The sequence below is a fragment of the Nyctereutes procyonoides genome, unplaced genomic scaffold (assembly GCF_905146905.1).
Source record: "Nyctereutes procyonoides isolate TBG_1078 unplaced genomic scaffold, NYPRO_anot_genome, whole genome shotgun sequence".
Lineage (NCBI taxonomy): Eukaryota > Metazoa > Chordata > Mammalia > Carnivora > Canidae > Nyctereutes > Nyctereutes procyonoides.
The window spans coordinates 25181542-25202976 of record NW_026575052.1 but is presented as its reverse complement, the minus strand read 5'-3'; the positions used below and the strand labels follow the sequence as shown (position 1 = coordinate 25202976).

The 21435-nt window shown below is 41.2% G+C and overlaps 2 protein-coding genes across 2 annotated transcripts in view; both read right to left on the bottom strand.

The window, feature by feature from the left end:
- Nucleotides 1-1286: 1286 nt before the first annotated feature.
- The window catches only part of LPCAT2 (lysophosphatidylcholine acyltransferase 2), a 67386-nt gene continuing 47237 nt past the window's right edge, over nt 1287-21435 (bottom strand). Inside the window, exons 12-14 of the mRNA XM_055331524.1 lie at nt 11236-11334; nt 6565-6700; nt 1287-3159 (exon numbers count right to left, since the gene is read on the bottom strand). Of these exons, the coding sequence (XP_055187499.1) occupies nt 2975-3159; nt 6565-6700; nt 11236-11334 (420 nt within the window). The 3' untranslated portion in view covers nt 1287-2974. The remainder of the gene's footprint in view (nt 3160-6564; nt 6701-11235; nt 11335-21435) is intronic.
- CAPNS2 (calpain small subunit 2) lies at nt 18141-20338 on the bottom strand. Its single transcript, XM_055331525.1, has one exon. The coding sequence runs from the start codon at nt 20021-20023 to the stop codon at nt 19271-19273; it is 753 nt and encodes a 250-aa protein (XP_055187500.1). The 5' UTR covers nt 20024-20338; the 3' UTR covers nt 18141-19270.

Here is a 21435-nt window from a genome sequence, read left to right as displayed (position 1 = left end):
TGCTACATTGAACAGACTAAAAGGAACACAAACTCTATTACCTTATTTCCTCAAGTTTGTGAGGTGTATATTGAATATATATCAAGCACTTTGTGCAGGCCTTCACCTCTATCAGACCACAAGTAGTACGGATTTAACACTCTGGCATAACAGATTAACAACACCAAAAAACCCTGAAGTGTATCCAAGAGAACAGAAAAGTGGGAGAAAAAGATCCTAAGTATGTCTGCTTTCCTAGGGAATGGTTTCTTACTGGTGACTTTTTATCCTATTTAGTGATTGCTATATACAAATACTCAAGGAAGTCTTACAATTTTTTAATGTTTTATTTTTAATGTCTTACAATTTTTAAAATATTTTATTTTATTGAGAGCACCTGAGCAGGGAGAGGGGCAGAGGGAGAGGGAGAACCTCAAGCAGACTGTTTCAAGCACAGAACCCAACTTGGACCTTCAGATCATGACCTGAACCCCAAAAATCAAGAGTGGGAAGTTGACCCAACTTAGCCATGCTGGCACCCCTACATAAGGATTTTTGGGGAAGGGAGCCCTCCTATCCACCCTGTTCAGAGTGCCAATTACCCACCTTGCATTTGTAATAGCGTGATGGGGACAGCTCCCGAGTCTGGGAATCTGGTATCTGTACTGCTGTGCCCCATGCCAACAGCAGCCTACATGACACAGTCTATTTTACGTATCTGTGATAGGTACCACCACTAGCAATCACAGCCAGCCTTCTAAAATTCTAGAAGCAGTGGCTGAGGAACATGAAATTCACATAATGCTAGCAGTTTGGTACATAAGCATGCAGCACCTCATTATCCTGCAACAGGGCTGTTCTGATTGAAATTTTTCTGACTTATAGGACTTAGGACCTAGTATTTCTCATTTCAAAGAGTAACCTATTTTTTTTCAAATGATTATAGGAAATCACAGTGCATTTAACTGACTTAATGAAATTTAATTCCTAACTTCAAGTTCTCAGAGGAGAACAGCCTCTCTGAAGGAAATCTTTGTTACCATGGCCTAAAGAAGAGGCCTAGGCTGTAGGGATACTGATGATCATGACTGTGTTATCACACACACCCCACCAGACAAAAGTCAACTTCCATGAGAATACTAACTATTGCAACTTTGGCTAAAATTTGAGTTTTTCATTAGAGCAACATCATGCCTGACATTTCAGAAAGCTTAAATGCAAACAAGAATGATTAATCGCAGTCATAAATATGCAAACACATTCAAACCACAATATTAAAAAGGTAATATTACCTTGGAGACAAAATGGTAAAACCAGAATTTTTTAATTGCCAAGAATTTCATATAGAAAGTTTGTTTATTCAGTAACATAATAAAATAGGAATATTACATTGGCAGAAGTGGACTTAAGGAGCATAAAATATTATTTGAAAATGGGAAAACAAGGGAATCATTTTCAAGAGCCTCATAGAAAACTTTCAATTTACAATGCTACTTTTTCACAATTAATGGGAGTAATATGTGGCTTTTCTATGATAAAAAGCAATCATGGTACCTGAGTAGTATATACATATGCAGACACTATTATAGAGGTAACTTTTCTAATTACTTAGGCAGTTGTTTGCAGTTCATTCAATACTCTGTCTAAACAGCTTTAAGACACACAAAAAGCAAACGATCCTATACATTTAAGGATAAAACGTTTTAGTAAGCAATTATCCAAATCCACTTATTAAATTAGAACACTCACAGCTTAACGTGTACAACTAGTTTGAAATGCTGACTCACCTCTCGTGACACTTCCCACCTTCACAAATGGCTTTAAAAAATGAATTTGGGGGTAATTCAGAAACACAACCAAAACAAAGAGATTGATTTCAAAAATCAGAAATGAACCGATTATTTTTGTACACTGTATTATATAAATTGGTTCTTTGTTCAAAATTTCAAACACAGTGACATTAACAACAAATAGGTATGCTGTGTGACATCCAATAAAAATAGCACTTGAGGGAATTATTGCCTGACCTAATGGAAAGAATGTTAAATTGCTGCCTCACCTTAATAAGGTTTTTGAGTTCTCTAGCTTTCAATACTTTGGGACCTTTTGTGTTTTCCCTGTAGATATCTCAGGCAAGCTCTAAAATTTGAGACGACACTTAACAAAATAAAACTCCCATTTGAATGGTAAAATGTATTCATTCTAATACTATATAAATGGATCAAATGTGACCCATTTGGTGGGCAAGCCCTGCCTTCTGAACTATCCAACTCAAACTAGACTCTGTGGCAAGTGATTCGTTTTCTCATTATGAAGTCAAGTTTACCTGCAATAAGGCAATTCCTACTCAGCCTTTAGCCATAGCCTTGGTCTTTAACACAAAGTTCTAAACTGTAGATCATGCAAAATGATACAGTTTCCTTAGTAGGTGGGTAAGGAAATCTGCAATAAAAAGAATTTGAGTTCTAAGAAGTCTCATTGAATTAATGGGAACTCCCCCTTCCAATTCACATTTAGTGATCCAAGAAACTGAACTGGAAATGAAATAATGCATCTGTGAAGTCAGAGGCAAAGAATCCTGCAATGTTCTTATATTCAGAATGGGAAAGTAACACTATTACTTCATTTCTTTAAAGGGAAGTAGATTGAAAAGTGTTTGCACTTTTTACAACTCTTTACAGTGTTGATTAATGCTCATCAGTAAACAAGTGAGACAATTTCATTCACCATTATTTGCAAATTAAACAGAAAAATCCATAAAGACATATTTATCACCAATCATATAGCACACAATATAACATAATAGAAAGGGAATATTACTTAATAATATACATAGGTGAATAAAAGCATTTTGATAAGGTAATCTATCATTTTTATTTTTAAAAAGCTTTCCATTTTGAAAATCATAATTACTCAGAAATCACTTGAAGAATGCTATCAATGAATCCCTTTATAGTTTCAAGGAAATGTCTTTTCTGACTGTGAATATTAGACTTCAGTCATCTTTTTTGTCTGAGGTACTCTCATCATGATTTTCGGGGCTGACTTTATTACTGGCAACCGAGGGAGTTGGCTGGACTTCCTTTGGTAATGAGAACACATGGCACGTCTGGAGGTCTAAGTAGGTTGTAAATATTTTAGCATATTCTGGGTGCTTTAGGGCAAAACTTTTAAATTCCTCTAAAAGGGGGAAAAACACAAACAAAATTCAATAAGTTGAGGCAAATCTTCTTTCAGCATAATACAGATTCATCTATGACTTTAATAATATAATTATTGCCAAATCCTATTACTTGACTCTTATAAACTGTCCAGGCACTTTGCAGGAGAGTTTTTCCATTATCTAGTAAAGCTGAGGATTCATGTACTCCATGACCCATTAATTCTATCCCAGAGTATATATCCTAGAGAAATGAGTGCATGCTGTCTTCTGGAGGACATGCCTGAGAATGTACACAGCAACACTGGTTATGACAGGTGAAAAATGGAAACCACTCAAGCTTGGTCAACAGCAGAAATAGAGACTTGTAGCATTTTCATGAGACATAATGGCTCCACAGCCATGAAGATGAAGGAACTGCTGTGTTGTAACACTGTGGACAAATCTTAAAGCCATAATGTTGAATGAAAACAGCCAGATACAAAACAACACATACTGTGGGAGTCCATTATACGAAGCTCAAAAACTCAAGCAAACCTAACACATAATATTTAAAGATTTTGTAGTGACATACTAAAAAGGAAATCAAAGTAGAGATTCCTTTTAAAATCAGGTCAGCCATGCCCCACTTTAGGAGAGAGGGAGTGGCTGTTGCTGGGAATGAGCACACAGATGTTTCCAGAGTTCTTAAAGAGTTCTGTTTCTTGACCCGAGCAGTAGTAATGCAAAGTGCTCACTTTATGAAACCTCGTTACACTTCACGTTTGTTTCACTCAGTTTTCTATATTGCTATAATTTTTTTTTGTAATACAAAGTGTTTAAAAATGCTACTACCTGTGACATTCTATTACTGGTTTTTAAAACCATTTTAACCCTTAATTCTGGTATACAAAGACACAGCCTTGAAAAGCTGAGCCCCGACTAATGATCAACAAAGGCCAGTAGAGTGTACAATATATAATAATTGTATTACGAGACCTCGGAGTAGCGGGCCTCTTTCTATCTTGGGTATTTTAGAATTAGGAATGGAGGTAGAGGTATAGAAGGCTAACTAAGTTAACCAGTGGAGTTTGAACATCAAGCCTCCAACAACCTAGAGTTTCTGAAATGTGTGGCTACCTTCCATTCTGAAATCCCTTTATCCTCTTCTGTTTGGACAGAGAAAAACTTTATTGAGCTGACACAGCATAAGGAGCCTAGACTTTGAATTAGCTACCTATCTGGCTCTATAGCAAAAGGATTTTTAACCCCATGTTCTATTTCTATTATTTTTTTAAATCATCTGATAACCCAGAGTCTACTTCACAGCACGTTAGACCAACTAACAAGTCTTGAAGACAGAAATAGGTCTCAGTGATGAGGAAGCCACTGGACTGAGCCCGAATCATTTTTGCAACTGCAACATTATTTTACACTAATAGACCATTATATGTTTCTGAATCAGGCAAGCTATTAACATGGTCTTTGGATATTTTTTCTTAACATCCAAAATAAAGGTTCACCTGCATGAGCCTGTCTCAGGATGGAGGCACATAAGTGACTTCTATGGAAAGTAAACATGAGAGCTGATTTACTGAAACCAAGGTCTGCAAGACTTGTGCTTTGTTCAAAAGATCAAGGTCTCTGTTTTCTTTGGAGAGGTTAGTGGCATTAAGAAGTGATTCATTTCAAAAAAAAAAAAAGTAACTCAATTCTAGAAGAAATTCTGTGAACTGGCTACTCTGTGGAATTAACTTGGCTAACAGAAAACTGAGAAGGAAAACAACTTAGATGGTCACATTCTGATACATTTCAATGGTTATTCTTTTATAAAAATCATACTTAAATACCTCCAAATATTCCTGCAAAAAAAGAAAATGACATAATATTGGGGGAGAGGGAGATATTCTTTATTCTTTTTAGAATAAAAGAAAAAGGTTGAACTCCGAAAAAGCAAAGCAGATTTCCCTAAAAAAAATTGTTAAAATCATAAAGTTATGTAAAGTAATTTACATGACATAAAGTAAAGTCATAATTGTAAAGTTATGACTACCTAACGAGTTGTTTCTGGTATAACTTCCAATGAAATGGTTACTCTAAATAGTTGTTCCAAATTTGGCAGCTCAGAGCAATAAAGAGTCTTACTTGTGAAAGGAAAATGGTCAGAGAATTAGTACACAAAGGGTTTATGACTCATATATTTTATCTTAGTATGTACTTCCCATTTTCCCTCCCTTACTCCTTCCTCTCTTCCTTCCCTTCTTTCTTTCCTTCCTTCCTTCTTTCCTTCCTTCCTCCCTCCCTCCCTCCTTCCTTCCCTTCCTCCCTCCCTCCCTTCCATGAACTCAATAGAGTAAGTGCTGTAGGCCCTTAATTACCTAAAATGGAATAAAGAGCAGCAGAATGATAGTAATTAAAAACAGACAGTGAGAGAAGTATGGGATCTCATTCCCCTATCCCATGGAAGTTAATAGCTGAAACTCTCTGAACACCATAAGGAAAGAGGCATTCCAGAGGAAACCCCCTGTAGCCTGTGTGAGTGTGTGGGGGGAAGGCTGGGGAAGATAAGCCAACCTGACCTCAATGACCACATCAAAGCTAAGGCAGGGAAGCAGTCACCTAGGCCTCTCCACCCAAGTGGGTTTTTCTCAACAACTGTACTGAGAAATATGTGGAAACTGGTGTACCATCCTTCAGACAGGGGTGGGTCTTGTGGTGATGTGTGGACTCAAGGCATACGGAGACAACTTGGTCCCTGATGGATGGACCTGCTGTAGTCTTCTTCCACCATGATGGTCCCGACCTCACCGGGTGCCATTCACAGGGCAGGAGAAAATAAGCCTATGTGACCTCACTAGGTGCCATCCAGAGGGCAGGAGAAAACGAGCCTATGTGAAAGCTTGCCTAAGCTGCTAATGGTAAATTGATAACGGATGGTTTAGCTGCTGTAGTTATTGTTGGTACTTTACCTGTACCCCTCTATCCTTCAGAGTTACAACCATTTTAGTTAACTTGCTCAGTTTTGCTTGGCCACAGTGATAGCAGAAAGGAAAAGACTCTTCCAGGAGGGGCAGCAGATGAGAAATAAGGTGGGGAGGGCAGAGATCCAGGCTCTAGAACCAGACTCTTGGTTTTTGAATCCTGGCTCTGACATTCTCTAGCTGATGTGACCTTAGGTAAGTTAAACTCCAGGCATCTCAATAAATTAATCATTAAGAGTACTGATTAAATAGGCTTGCTGTAAAGATGTATTAAAAAGTGTTTAGAAGAGTGCTTAGCATACAAGTGCTCAGTAAGTAGCTCTTATTCCTGTCATCATCATCATCACTCCTGTTATTTCTATTGTTAATGCAATTGGTAGAGGGAAATCACATTCCTGCCTGAGGGTCTGTCTGTGGTCAGATGCCCTCCTGGCAAACTAAGCCGAAACCAAACTGCCTACTCACCATAGGACACAGAATCCCCTTGGGCTATCTCCTTGAAGAGACCAGAAACATCCAGGTCGGGCACCCCAAGGGCCGCCTGTAAAATGGTGGAAAACTCTTCCTCTGTTATGTAGCCATCCTCATCAACATCAAAGAGCTGAAAGAAAGAGTAGATAAATATAAGGATGCATGTGGGCAGAGCAATAGTGGTACAGAGTAATCTCAGAAAATAAACTCTTAAATAATTCACACATCCAGGGATCCCTGGGTGGCTCAGCGGTTGAGCGTCTGCCTTCGGCCCAGGGCATGATCCCAGAGTCCCAGGATCGAGTCCCACATCGGGCTCCCTGCAGGGAACCTGTTTCTCCCTCTGTCTATGTCTCTGCCTCTCTCTGTGTCTCTCATGAATAAATAAAATCTTAAAAAACAAAATTCACACCTCTATTGTGCCAGGGGCTAGGGAGATGAATCTAAAGGAAGATTGGTCTCTGCCACCCTTGAGACATGTGGCTTGGTCGTGGGAAGAGAGAAAATGAAAATGGGGGCTGCAATAAGAGTAAGTCCAAAGGACATGGGAGTCCTGTAGAGAGCAAGATGAATCCTATGAGAGAGGTCAGGGAAAGCTATACTGAGTTGACTTGGGTCTTTGTTGAGTCAAAGGTTGAGTTGGGTCTTTGAACACAAAGAACACACGAGGACTGGCAGTGATTGCCAGGGGCTCAGACCAGGAGACTGACAGACAAGCAGGAATCACGCCATGATGGCTATATGACGTCTCACCTGACCCTGTGGGATTATGGCTGTAGGGGATGTGGTGTGATTATATGTGAACTGAGAGTGTGGAGGATGGATTAGACTCAATGTTGGAAAGACTAGAAGTGGGAAAAGCAATGAAGAGTATGAGGTGGAAGAGCAGGGAGCATGGGAGCAGAGTTTGGGAGGAAGCAAAGGCAGGGCCTGGCCAGGAATTGGGGCCTGTGGGGATGGCAAGGAGGAGTGAGGGTGGGCTGCGGTGCTTGGGCACCTGGGGAGAGTGGGGTCCGTTCCCCAGAGCAATAGACCAAAAGCTGGACCTGGAGAGGTGAGACTTGTCAGAGGTGCCAAGGGAAAATACGAGCCTGCAGCACCTCAGCTCAGGAGGGTGGTTGAGGCTCAAGCCGTGACTTCGGGTAAGAACTGCCAAGTCTGGGGGCGCTGGAGCTTCTCTGCAGAGAATGCACAAAGTGATGAGACGCCCTGGGAATGGCATGAATTGAAGTGTGTGCAGAGAAGAGGAGCTGGCAGAGAAAGACTCAGAAGAAGGCATCAGAGAGAATGGGAAATGAGGAGTGCACCTCTTTCTGGAAAGAGGGAGACCCCCTCTAAGTGGTAAGGGCCCAGGGAGTCAAACACCACAGAGAGGGCAGGCAAGAAGCAAAGAGCATTGCTGGGCTTGATAACCAGGAGATCTGGATGCCTTTGGGAAACACGGTTTGAGGGAATTGGGAGGCCAGGTGGTCATGGGACGGGAATGAAGAGAGGTGCGTGGCAGAGGCAACCAGCACGGGCTCTTTGAGAAACTGTGGAATAACAGGAAGGAGGTAAACAGGGCATTGGCTAAGCACAAAAGGAAGTCGTTGCTAGGAAGGGAGACTCTGAACATGTTTATAGGCCGAAAGGAAAAGGAGGTAGGTGGGACGGGTTGAAAGTCAAGTGGCAAAACAGTGATAATTGTTTTTTTTTTTTTTTTTTTGATAATTGTTAGATAATGAATATCTCATCTTCAAAATCTTCTCCTGGGCCTGGCATTAAGGTTTTTAAATGGATGCTGGCGCTGATTCCTTGCAGGCACTGATCCAGAGTGTTTGAATCACTTTCCTTGTGTTAACTGATTACTGTGCCCTCACCGTGGTCTTAGGCAGGGTAGGTGCTGTCAGTAGGTCTGTCTTCTGGATGACAAAGCTGAAGCATGAGATAGTTAGGTTCTTTTCCCAGGGCCACACAACTGGTTGGTGGTAGAGCCGGCATCCAAATCCAGGCAGGTGACATCTAGAGCTCCTGCCTTTAAGGTGTCACTTCTGACCAAACACATGACCAAAACCAGAAAACCAGAGGCGTAGATAAGGTATGATAATCATGAGCAGAACCACAAGCATAGTCTGACCAGGGTGGGAGGAGAACACTAGCCCTAAAGGTGGTTGATGTGTTGCCTCAGCTGAGGAAGCAGGGACTTTCCTATTTTTGATCACTTAGCCCCCAAGTGAAGGAGAAGACAGCCCCTGAGGAAAAAGTGGTTTAGCATTTGTTCATTTGCACAAACTGCGGCCCAGAGCTTTCTAGGGGCCTTGGACTTCTGGCAGTAACTGTGAGGAGATCCCGTCATACCCCACTTCTCACAAGTGTGAAGCTTTCTTGAGAGGCCTTCCATTCCCACACAGTCCTCAGCAATTCATTGGTCATATTCGGTGCTCGGTGGCTCTCACTTCTGTGGAAATTCCCTTCACCAGGCCCAGGCTGGGTGTTTCTACTTCCTCTCTATCTGGCCTTTGTCGCAACTACCCCAGGCTGTACCCCTCACTAAAACACTCACTTTCCCTCAATTACTCATCTCTCCCGATAATCTCTGTGCTACAGAGTACCCAGACCTCAGGTAAATCCCACACTCTGGACTCTGGTAGGAAGCTTAACACCCCAGCTGCTTTTGGAGGAACAATATCTGTCTACTACATGGAATATGGTGAGACCCTGAGCCCATACATCCAAGTCCTTCCAGCAAGCACATGGCTCACGGCCATCTGGACACTCCCTGGAATGTGACTGTGGGCAGAGCTGGGGGTGCTCCCACTAATACAGAGCAGTCCCTGCAGTAGGGTCCTCTGGAGTCCCTGTCACCAAGTCTATTCTGGAGCCATCTCCCTGGCCTTATGGTAGATTTCTCGGCCATAGCATATGCCCGTTGCTCACAGCTGAAGAACTCTACCTCTGCCGGTCTCTATGACGATGAAATGAGCTCAAGGATGGGGAGTTCACTGTGAAGTGCTTCCCAGATAAAAGGAAGCAACAGGATTCTGTGCATATAAAAGGATACGACTAAATGAAAAATAAAAGTGTGCCAAAGTATCTCCAAAAACATCAAACACTCCTGAAAAAGAATGTGGAAAAATAAGCAATGTAAAGCATGACCCCTGTCTTACTGGAAAAAGAGCTAATTATAGTTTTAGGTTCTCCTTGCTTCCCTCTTCTACACCAGACCAAGGTCTAGGCTAGAGAAAAATCTCACAACGTCTTTAAAAACAATAATTACTGTGACAGAGGGCCAAATTTTCTATCAGGTCTTTCATCGGTAAACCTAAAGTGACCATTTGCTCAGCTAAACTTATAATTAGGTATACAATCCCAAAACAGAAACAGAAATATCTGGATTGGAATAAGTTAGCTATGTGTATAATTTTAGGTTTTATGATGAATAAGTAAGTCTGTAAAAGCCAAACGTTTTAAACTTGGAAAAAGTTCTGGCCCTTGCCGTAGGACCATCTGCTAAGCATCAACCACTTAGGTTCTTTACAGGCCTCACAGTTAACTCAGTTTAAGCCAATCTGAAATTAAAAAAAAAAGGTAAGCCTGGGGACCTCTCTGTAAATGACAAAATGCATGAGCATTCCTAAGGCTTGCCCTGGTGGCCTCTAAAACGTGAGAAAGGACTCTTGGAGAAACAGTCTGTCTAGATGACACAGGAGAGAGGAAACCTGTCAGAATCACAGTGGGATATTTTCAGAAACCAGGAAAAGAGAAGAGTAGGAAACAGGAATGGAGACAGTCCTCCGTCGTCATGGTGGATGGAAGCAGGGAGACCGCCAAGTGGCTGAAGGTTGAGTCAGTACATATAGAGAGCTTGATACAAAGACAAGCATGGAAATCAAGTTTTTGGTTCACTTCAGAGTAGATGACACAACTTAGAACTGGAAGCGAACGTCCTACTTATTACTAATTAGATGAGGCACCTTTTATCTCTGAAAAATGAAAAACACACTTTAAGAATGGTTTTTTTCCCCTCCTCTTGGGCATGTGTGTGATAAATGGAGTCTTAAGTCCTAACAGTTCAGATCTGTGCTGAGTCCTGCTGGGGATGGGGCTATGGTGTTATTCACCGGCCAACCCTCCCTCCCCCACCGCCCTCTGCCCCTATGTCACTGTGAAAATATATGCAATACTACAGGGAGAACAGACCTGGTGGGAACTTGGGACACGTATCATGATGCTCACCAGCCACCACCACAACAAAACAAATTCCATCCGGAAAAGAGCACTTAAAATATCTCTGGCACACAGAGAAAATAAGGGTAGATGGGAACTTTCCAGGTGGTGAATTAGGATGGCTGGTGACAGGTGGTGTTTATTTATAAACTGTACTTTGGGGCTTCAAATGGAGAGGCTGGATAGAAATCACTTTTAAGACTAATTTGTTAAATCACCCGCTCTTCAATCTTGATGCCGTTAGCAGGGCGGCTCCCCAAGACATCCCCTGTGCTCAAATGGGTGCTTGTGTTTTCTTTATTCTCAGTAGCAATTGCTTTAATCGCATTACCCCCATGTACACGTTACAGCAGATCTATAAATCCATGTAACAGATTTCACTGATTTTCAGATAATACACTTAGAGTTGACACTTGTTCATGAGACTGACTAGGAGGCTCTCGGTAGGGCTGACAGTACCTTAAATGCCACCTGGATGATGTCCTCTGTATTGGCAGGGTTGCACAAGACAGCCAGGCCGATCACATACTCTCGGAAGTCAATACTGCCATCGTGGTTCTGCAGAAGGAGGGGAGAAATCAATTAGCAGGCCCATTAATTACTATTAATTACAGCCCCAAAGGTGAAATCCAGGTACGTCACATGACTGAACATCATCATGCACTGAGCCTATTTATTTATTTATTTATTATATAAATTTTATTTTATTTCTCTTTTAATTTTTATTTATTTATGATAGCCACACAGAGAGAGAGAGAGGCAGAGACACAGGCAGAGGGAGAAGCAGGCTCCATGCACCGGGAGCCCGACGTGGGATTCGATCCCGGGTCTCCAGGATCGCGCCCTGGGCCAAAGGCAGGTGCCAAACCGCTGCGCCACCCAGGGATCCCAACACTGAGCCTATTTAGAAGAAAGTTGGCACTGAGAGGGAAGAGCAAACAAAGGGCCTGCCTACCTATTCCCATTCAGGAGGAAGTAAAATATATTTGTTTAGTAATGAATATAAACATTTAATCAACAGAGGCCATTTGGTGGCTCTGTGGCACTCAGCATGGGTTCTTGAGCTCAGCCCCGGAGGTAGCCCTTCTGCGAGGCAGGATCTAGAATCTTGGTGGTGGCCCCAACCTGTACATGTAGACAAGGGAAGGGAAGGGAAGGGAAGGGAAAGGGCAAACTGAGGCAGTGATTGCAGATAGATTCTTTCTTTGTTGCGGGCTCCCTCTGTAATAAACCAGGAGCAAGGGAGTGAGCCTGAGCCATTTTAGTGGCGACCTGGTGATGGGAGGCCCCAGGAGATCCTGAACTTCTAAGCTTCTAACTAGTGTGATATGAGTATCTATATACCTCCCTACATATGAACTACTCGCGCCTAGACAGGAACACTAAGGACGAAGTGGGGAAAAGGAAAGAGAACTGTGACAAGCCCAGTGATGATGATCTCAGATGTTAGAAGCAATTTGGCAGTAAAATCTGCAAGTGATGAATTCCCACATAAAGTGTGAACTAGGACCAACGAAGCTAGCGTGGTACTTGACAGATGAACAAACAATGTTTGGCATCAATAAGAGTGGAATTTTTAACTGTGACTAAGTATCTACATTTCAACCATTAGGAGTTCCTTTAGAGCAAGGACTGTTCTCTTTGTGTGGTGGTGTATTTCCATTGCTCAGCACACTTAGGTAGGCACTAAAAATAAATACTACCTTTTCCTCCTTGACCTTTACCTATGACGCTGGGTTCACTTTAAAACTAAGGCAAGTGTTCTTCACTGGGGTTTTGTCGATGAGCTTGGGGGAAGGGGAGGCCCCGGATAAGGGGTGTGTACATTTTTGTGTGCAGTTTTGGTGTGTACATTTTTCTAGGGAAGAAAACTGCAGCTTTGTTCTGCTTCTCAAAGCAACCAAGACTCCAAAGATCAAGCGTCCCTTTTACCTTACTGTTTTATCTTACCACAGGGAACTAAAAAGAGGAATAACTTCACTTCTTAACTTCAGTTTCCCACCAGAGAAGGTAGAAACAAAGATATTTTAAGATTTCCCTTTAAGGAACAAGGGTTTATGCCTAAGGCAAAACTCAGGTCCTGTGACTTCCATTTTTGTTTGGTTACTTATAAAGGAGCTGTATTTCTACCATGCCCCCCCTTAAAAAAAAAAGCTTTATTTATTAGAGAGAGAGAGTCAACACAGAAATGGGGGGGGGCAGAGGGAGAGGGAGAGAGCCTCAAGCACACACCGCACTGAGTGCAGAGCCCAACCCAGGGCTGGATCCTATGACCTGAGCCGAAATCAAGAACTGGACACTTAACCCACTGAGGCACCCAGGTGCCCCTTTTCCTTTTCTTGAACCAAATTTTTTTTAAAGAAACTGATCTTTTTTTTTTTTTTTAAAGTATCATTTACATCCAATGAAAAGATCCATTTTAAGTGTATAGTTAACGTGTTTTGACAAATGTATGCACCAGGGTAACCACTACCACAAATAATAGCTACAAGATTTTCATCACCCTTGAAATTTCAAAGACAGTGGAGTTTTAAGTAACATGATTTCCTTCTTGTGCCACCACCATTCATTTCCTTACACATCACAGAAGGCTGTTGTTCATTAGCCTTAGAGGCTGAGCAGCTTATTGAATGATAGACCTATTGCTCACTTAGGTGCATTTGTTCCTCAATTGGCATTCTCTATGAAGCAACACAGAAGTCTTGAATGGAAGGTCTGAAGAACAGATAGAAGAATGAGCAGTAGACAATGAACCTACAATCATAGATTGTACAATTGGGAATATTCTTTTGAATTTATGTTGTCTCTTCATTGTGAGGCTCTAATTTTTATTTATACCACTGAACCCTATGTATAGCAGAGGTCAAGCATTATTACTCATTCTGTAGATGGACAAAGGGAAATGTAAAAGACCTTTCATATTACCACTACTCACAAAACAAAGTAATATTCTGAACCTCTAATATTCACTAGCAGTCTTATCTCTGAATGGTTTTGGTTGACAAAAAGAAGCAGACCCTTGGTAATCAATCACACAAGAAATTATAGGTAAGTTTTCATCTTAGTAATGTGAAGGGGGTAAAAAAGCAGTATGGAAATTAATTATTCTCAGATATTTTATTATTGGATCAATAAAATAATATATTGTTAAGTTTCCAAATTCAGAATAATAAAACTTTGAACTGGAAGGAATCTTTGAAGTTACCCATTCGACTAACTCATTTTGACTAAAGAGAGAGAGAGAGAGAGAGAGAAAGAGAGAGAGAGAGAGAGAGAGAACCCTATGACCCAGCGATTGCACTTGTAGGCATTTATCCAAAGGATAAAAATGTAGTGATCTGAAGGAGCACCTGCACCATAATGTTTATAGCAGCAATGTTCAGAATAGCCAAACTATGGAAAGCCTAGATGTCCATTGACAGATGAATGGATAAAGATATATATACAATGGGATATTACTCAGCATCAAAAAATAGAAATCTTGCTATTAGCAACAATGTGGATGCAACTAGAGGGTATTATGCTAAGTGAAATAAGTCAATCAGAGGAAGTCAAATACATGATTTTTACTCATATGTGGAATTTAAGGAACAAAACACATGGACAAAGGAGAAGGGAGGGGAAAAATAAAATAAGATGAAATCAGAGGGGAGACAAAGCATAAGAGACTCTTAACTCTGGGAAACACAGAGGGTTGCTCGAGGAGAGGAGGGTGGTGGGACGGGGTACTGGCAGACGGGCATTAAGGAGGGTATGTGATGTAACGAGCACTGGGTATTATATACAACCGATGAGTCACTAAACTCTATTTCTGAAACTAATAACATGCTATATGTTAATTGATTTTAAATAAAAAAATGAGACATAAAGTTTATTTGAGGTCATAAAACTTGCTATTACCATTAATTACAATGAAAATGTAAGTGATCGGACTCCAAATCATTCAAATTAAAGTAGCTTAATAAAATACATTCAAAAACAGATAATAAAAAAGTATACAACAAAATGCACTCCTTTAATTTTTTAATTTCAAACCAGTTCCATGATAAAAACTGTACTTCAAATCTGTGGGGTTTTTTTCTTTAAAAATCTATTGATCTTCTCAGGAAGAATTATAAACTTAAAAATCTAGACTTGAAAATATTTCAAGGCCACATTTCAAAGGAGGAGCCCAGCTTTCTGGAAGGAGACTCTAATCCCTCCATCATCTGTCCTAATCTGGAGGCCAGGACAGTCCCAAGGAGGAACTATAGATTTGTATTGGGTTACTGCAAAAGACAGGGTGACTGAACCTGCCTGACACTCTAGATGGTGGGATCTAGTGGTGGTTGGCAGGATCAGAAAAGTGTGGAAGTGAAGGGACCTCCTGGGGCCCTAGCACCTTGCCGTCCCCACAGTCACACAACACTGGCTTCTCAGACCAGTGGGAAGTTCCAGATCACATATTCAAATGTGGTCCATTTAAAATTCCAGAAGGAGGGGCACCTGGGTGGCTCAGTGGTTGAGGATCTGACTTTGGCTCAGGTCATGATCCTGGGGTCCTGGGATCTAGTCCTGCATCAGGCTCCCCACAGGGAGCCTGCTTCTTCCTCTGCCTATGTCTCTGCCTCTCTCTGTGTCTCTCATGAATAAATTAAACAAAATCTTAAAAAAAAAAAGAAAAATTGTCTAAAAAATAAATAAAATAAAAATCCAGAAGGAAATGAATGATGGTGTTCTTGTGTCTGATTCTCAGGTATCCAATCCCTAAGGCTTTTCTTAGTCCAATTTATTGAACATTTTTATTCCTACTGAGTTAAATACATTTTACAACCTTTAAAATTGTAAGGATACTTTAAAACTTTAAATTTTAAAGTTTTAAGGATACTGTTCTGAATATCTTTTGAGATGGTAAACTCCCAAGGATGAGGACTATATTGTCTTTGATGTGTTATAATTTGTATCATCCCTGCAAATAAGGGATAATCAATGCCATCAAAACAATTTAGAAATGTTTATATAAAACCAGAACCTATTCCGCAGCAGCCAAAGGGGAAAGGGCTTTGAGTTTTTGAAGATGCTTCATAAATCCAAAGGAGTACTATTATTAAAATACAGGAAATTTTGCCTGTATTTTCAGAGGAGACTGGGAAGAGGCATTCTGTTTACTCAAATATTCTTATTAAGAGCATGTTTCTACCCACATACACAATTGTATTACCAATTTTCTCAGAATTAAATTGCTTTAATCCACTTAACATTAAACACAGGCACTTTAAAGAAGTAATACTGAAAGCACCTCAAGATTGATAGACATGTTAAATATCAGGGCCCTGCAGGTGCATCTGTGAATATTTTTTTAAGGCCCCATGATGGGTTAGTCATGCAATATTACTGACAAAATTGCTAACTTAAAAAAAGTTTTTAAAAATAAATGCACTACTACTCAAAAGATATTTAATTTTTTTTTAAATTTATTTATTTATGATAGTCACAGAGAGAGAGAGAGAGAGAGAGGCAGAGACACAGGCAGAGGGAGCAGGCTCCATGCACCTGGAGCCTGACGTGGGATTCGATCCCGGGTCTCCAGGATCGCGCCCTGAGCCAAAGGCAGGCGCCAAACCGCTGCGCCACCCAGGGATCCCTCAAAAGATATTTAAAAAGTGACCTTTAAGATGATGTACCCATTCTGCATATTTTTGGAGGTCTGCTTTTCTTAGGTGTACAGCATGCATGCAGACATACAGAACTACATTCTTTTTTCCTGCAGTCACAGTTTATGGAATCCAGGGGCTTGTATTAACATAAAGATGTTTTTCAAAGTCATATGGGATGTTTTGAAATTTAAAAATGTAGATGGTACAATTTCAAATGCTTTATAAGATCATTGAGTATTATTTTCAACTTACTACATCGATTGTATTGCTTAATGTTAGAACTAAAAAATCATGGGATGGAATAGGAATCATATAAAGTCTTAGCCTATAAGCAAGCTTCCATGTAGAAATGGCAAAATTAAAAAAAATTACCATGTAAATATTCCCTCACACATTGAAAATGTCCCCTTAAAACATCAACTGTTAGATAAAAACTAAGAAATTCAATCATTCATTAGGCTAATGGTTCCACACAATGCCAAAGTTTTGAATACTTAAAAAAAGTCCAGAGTTTAGACTGGATTTTCTAGTGTCTACGCTAGTGACTGGGGTTACCTGTACAAGTTTTATACAAATCCAGAAGAGAAATGTACGTAATTTCAGGATGTTTGCCCTGTACAGGCAGGAAGTGAATCCTAAGAGCAGATAATCCCTTGACCCTAGGAGCAAGAAAAATACTTAATATCACCTCCAGCATGAGGTAACCGTCTTAACTTTCATAAAATATTTAGAATTAACTGAGGAAAAAAGGGTAAGGCTCTGCTGCCCTTTCTACAACTGTCATATGGAAAGGTTAAATAATAAACTTAATATTCTGAGACCTTAAAAGGCATCTTGGCAGCTTTCCCCTTTCTTGGCTATATTCCTATACTCATCTCTGATGTATGAATGGGTTGATTCTAAAATAAGGATCCTGATATTAATGTGTGGTTGCTGGCAGTGATCTCATTCTGATAGGACCATACCTGGTCTAAGTAGCACACCAGAGCAAACTTAAATTTACAAGTCCCTAGAGGAAGGCGGATGTGGTCTCTGTGCTTGGCTCAGTGCAGAATTATATGTGCGTGGTGTTGCATAAATATTATATGATGGTGATGATGGTGAGCGAGGAGGCCAAATGCCAACCTCTCCTGATTTCACTGGGGATTTCTCACATGCAGCTGTGGGCTGTTAACAGGAGAGTTATATCAGTTCCATAGTTAAACACTCCTCTAAATGAGTCCAAAGAGGAAGGAAGAATTTATCTTCAAACTCAGGAGGACCCTCTAAAGTAGCCTGGGAGAGAGAAGGAATGCATTAAGAGCCAGAGAAGCAGGAGGGGCTACTTCAATAGCAGGTGGGGGAGCTGAGCACTAGCAGACGCATGCCCTCAGGCTGAATCTACTTGCTGGAGGATTCTGGATTACGCCCACCATAACCTCCTGATCAAAACGAGAGGGCAAAACCAAGGGCCATACACAAGACAGAGACCACTGCTCTGGCATGGTGACCTTACCTGCTTATTGGATCACCTGGGGATAAAATACTCATCCCTGGGCCCCACCTCTCAAGATTCTCTGTTTACCAGTTTGGGGTGGGACTTAGGTGTCAGTATTCCTAAAGAGCTCTCCCTGTGATTCTGAATTGCAGTCAGCTGTGAGAAGCACTGTAACAGTCAACAATATTTATGTATCTTTATATATCTCTATATTCCTTTATAGACTACATAATTGGTTACAATTCATGCAACCCTTCCTTTTTTTTTTTTTTTCCTCCTTTGGTTACATTTCTTCTGTCTGCAGTTTTTCAAGAGGAACAACAACAAAAAAACCATTCCAAGCTCTGGGGCAGGGCAAGACATGACAAGAACCAGTCAGCCAACACGCGCCGGGCATGCCTGATTTTGTATGAAGCACATGTAAGAATGATTAAGAGTGACATTTTAGATTACGGATCCACCCTTTATTCTCCAATGCCCTAACCCTTTTTACAAACAAATCAAAGCAAAACAAGTTTGCTTCATGCTTATCTTACTAGAGAAACAGGACTAAAGAATTCTGGAATTTTAGACAGTTGCTCTACCATTAAAAATGTTTATCTACTTACCTTATGTGAAATTGCTTTTCTCATTTCTGAACCTGTTTCTATACGGTTAAATAGGTTTCCAGGAAAACACTTTTTATTTGTTTATTTATTTATTTACATAATGGAAAGACCAGATGTGAGGAAAAACAGATTTTGAACTTCTCTCCTCCTCACCTTTTTATTTTTATTTATTTATTTATTTTTTATTAAATATTTTATTTATTTATTCATGAGAGACACAGAGAGCGGCACAGGCAGAGAGAGAAGCAGGCTCCATGCAGGGAGCCCAACATGGGATTTGATCCCAGGTCTCCAGGATCACGCCCTGGGCTGAAGGCGGCACTAAACCGCTGAGCCACCCAGGCTTCCCCCTCCTCACCTTTTTAAAGGGGGAAAAAAAATAGATCTCTTGAGGGCTTTTTTGATTTATTCCAAGATTTTTTCAAAATTTCATTCTCAGTAACAACAAATTTCCTGCTCCTTGGAATTCACTCACCAAATAAGCAATGCTCTATTAAAATCTACTTGACTGGGGCTCTGCCCCACATTCCCCCGCCCCATCATATACATTCAGTATCTCAAAAACCTGACATACAAACCACCTGGAATATTTTTCATAAAAAATATGTTTTAATTAAGCGGTAAAGGACAGCCCCAGTTCGAAGCATGCAAGCTGGTGTAGGAGCTCACAGGAAACGACAGCTCCAGGACAGGGTATGAGCCAACGTGCAGACAGCATGGCTGGGCTTTCAGGAGTCCCGTCCTCGTTGGGCGCTGGCTTCTCGGCACCCACTTCAGGAGTACATGGTCAGCTGCAGCCATTCTTGGATGGACACTTGAACTAGGCCATCTGCATCTCTATCCAGGGATTTGAAGACACGGAACATGGCATCCAGGCGGACCAGGCAGCTGATGAAATTGTTGAAATCCATGCTTCCATCCTCATCGGCGAATCGGCGGATGATCATTTGGTAAAGTTGCTCGTTCAGCTGGAACCCGGCTGCCTGCAGAGCCGCGCGCACCTGAGAACTTCCTAGGGACCCAGAGCGGTCCCTGTCATACTGCTTATAAACGCACTGCCATTTCTTGATGTTGTTCCAGAGGTACTTAAACTCTTCGAAGCCCAGCTTGCCGGTCGTGTCACTGTCCATTACAGACACAATGCTCCGGCAGGTGTCCAGACTAAAGCCATCAGTCTTCAGATCCTTGTGTTTAGAAAGGACTTTGTTGAGAATATTCATCAGGTCAGTGGCGCCCACCTCCATGTCCGGTCCTGCCAGCTGTGCAAACTGTTGTCGAAACCGACGAACTTCCTCACTTTCGTTGGCCTCCACATTGGTGAAATGCTGCTGAGTGGGAGGTGGTTCCGGGGTGTACTGAGCTGCTGCAGCCTCACTGATGAAATTCACAATTCCTCCAACTATCCCTCCAATATTTCTTCCTCCTCCTCCTCCTCCTCTTCTCTGACCACCTCCTCCAAGAAGGCCTCCAAGGGCTTCTCCAAGGCCTCGATCTGCCCCTTCCAATAAAGCCTTTGCAAGAAACATGCTTTTGGTTTAAGGAGCAAGTGTAGAAGCTGCTGATGTTTTGGAGATGGTGTGGAGAGAGCTGAGATGGAGTCTCATTAGCTTACAGGTAGAAGAACTGGCTTTTCTGTACCTGCTTGCATGGTGCCACGCCCCATGGGGCAATGTCTTCCCTCCTACTAAAGGAGTAGGACTTCCATGAGGTCCTAGCACCTGCCAGCTTTTAGAGGGCCTCAATAAAATATTCGTAAGCTACTGTGTGTATGAATTACAAGAAATAATATTTTGAAATGTAATTTATTAAAATACTCATTTCTATACATCACTGATTTCTCCATACCTGAAAGATGATATGCATTTTCCTAACAGGAGAAGCTAAATGACTCAAAGATATCAAGAATTTCTTTTCTAAGGAATATTTATTGTTAGAGCAGAATGGAATTCTTGGGCATTGGGAGACTATTTCCCTAGTCCCTCTCTTTTAGCAAAGATCCTCAAATCCAATGCTCTTACGAAAAACTTGGAAGGGAGGGTTTTAAGATACAGGGTCCCCAGGTCCCATCCTCAGGGATTCTGATTCTGTAGTCTGCTGTCAGGCTGATGATCGACATTTTTGGAATCATTTTTTGGAGTGTAACAGGCACGGAGAAAACCGCACAAATCACAACTGTAGAGTGCAGAGAGGTTCACAAACTATACACACCCATGTCATAACAGCCAGATCAAGAGAGAGAATATTACCATATCCTAGAAGCTCTTCCTGCTTTCTAGTTACTCTTCCCTCCCAAGGGTAACCATTATCTTGACATCGAACACTATCAACTGATGGCTGTGCTGTAAATAAATGAAATCATACAGTATATATTTCTTTGTGTCTTGTTTTTAAAATTTGAATTGAATTTCTAAAAACTGTGGTAAAATACACATGATATAGAATTTACCATCATAACTATTTTTAAGAGTTCGGCTCAGTGGCATTAGATTCACTCACATTATCGTGCGATCATCACCACCATCTATGCCCAGAAACTTTTTCATCTTCCCAAATGGAAGCTCTGTCCCCATTAAACAGTAACTCCTCATTCCCTCCTCTTGTGAGGCCCTGGCAACCACCACTCCACCTTCCATCTCTGTGAATCTGACTGCTCCAGGGACATCACATAAGTGGAATCACGGAGGACTTGTCCTTTTGTGACCAGCTTATTTCACCTAGCATGATGTGTTCAAGGCTCAGTCGTGTTGTAGCAGGTGTCAGGATTTATTTACTTTTTTAAAGCTGAATAATATTCCACTGCACGTATAAAACACATTTTGCTTATCCACTCATCTGCTGGTGGATGCTTAGGTTGCTTCTGTCTCTCGGCTTCTGTGAATAATGCTATGAACACGGGCATACACATATTTCTTCACATCCCTACTTTCAATTCTTTTGG

Excerpts from the sequence above, each read along its gene's own strand:
- CAPNS2 (XM_055331525.1), bottom strand. The coding sequence starts at position 20,023 with ATGTTTCTTGCAAAGGCTTTATTGGAAGGGGCAGATCGAGGCCTTGGA.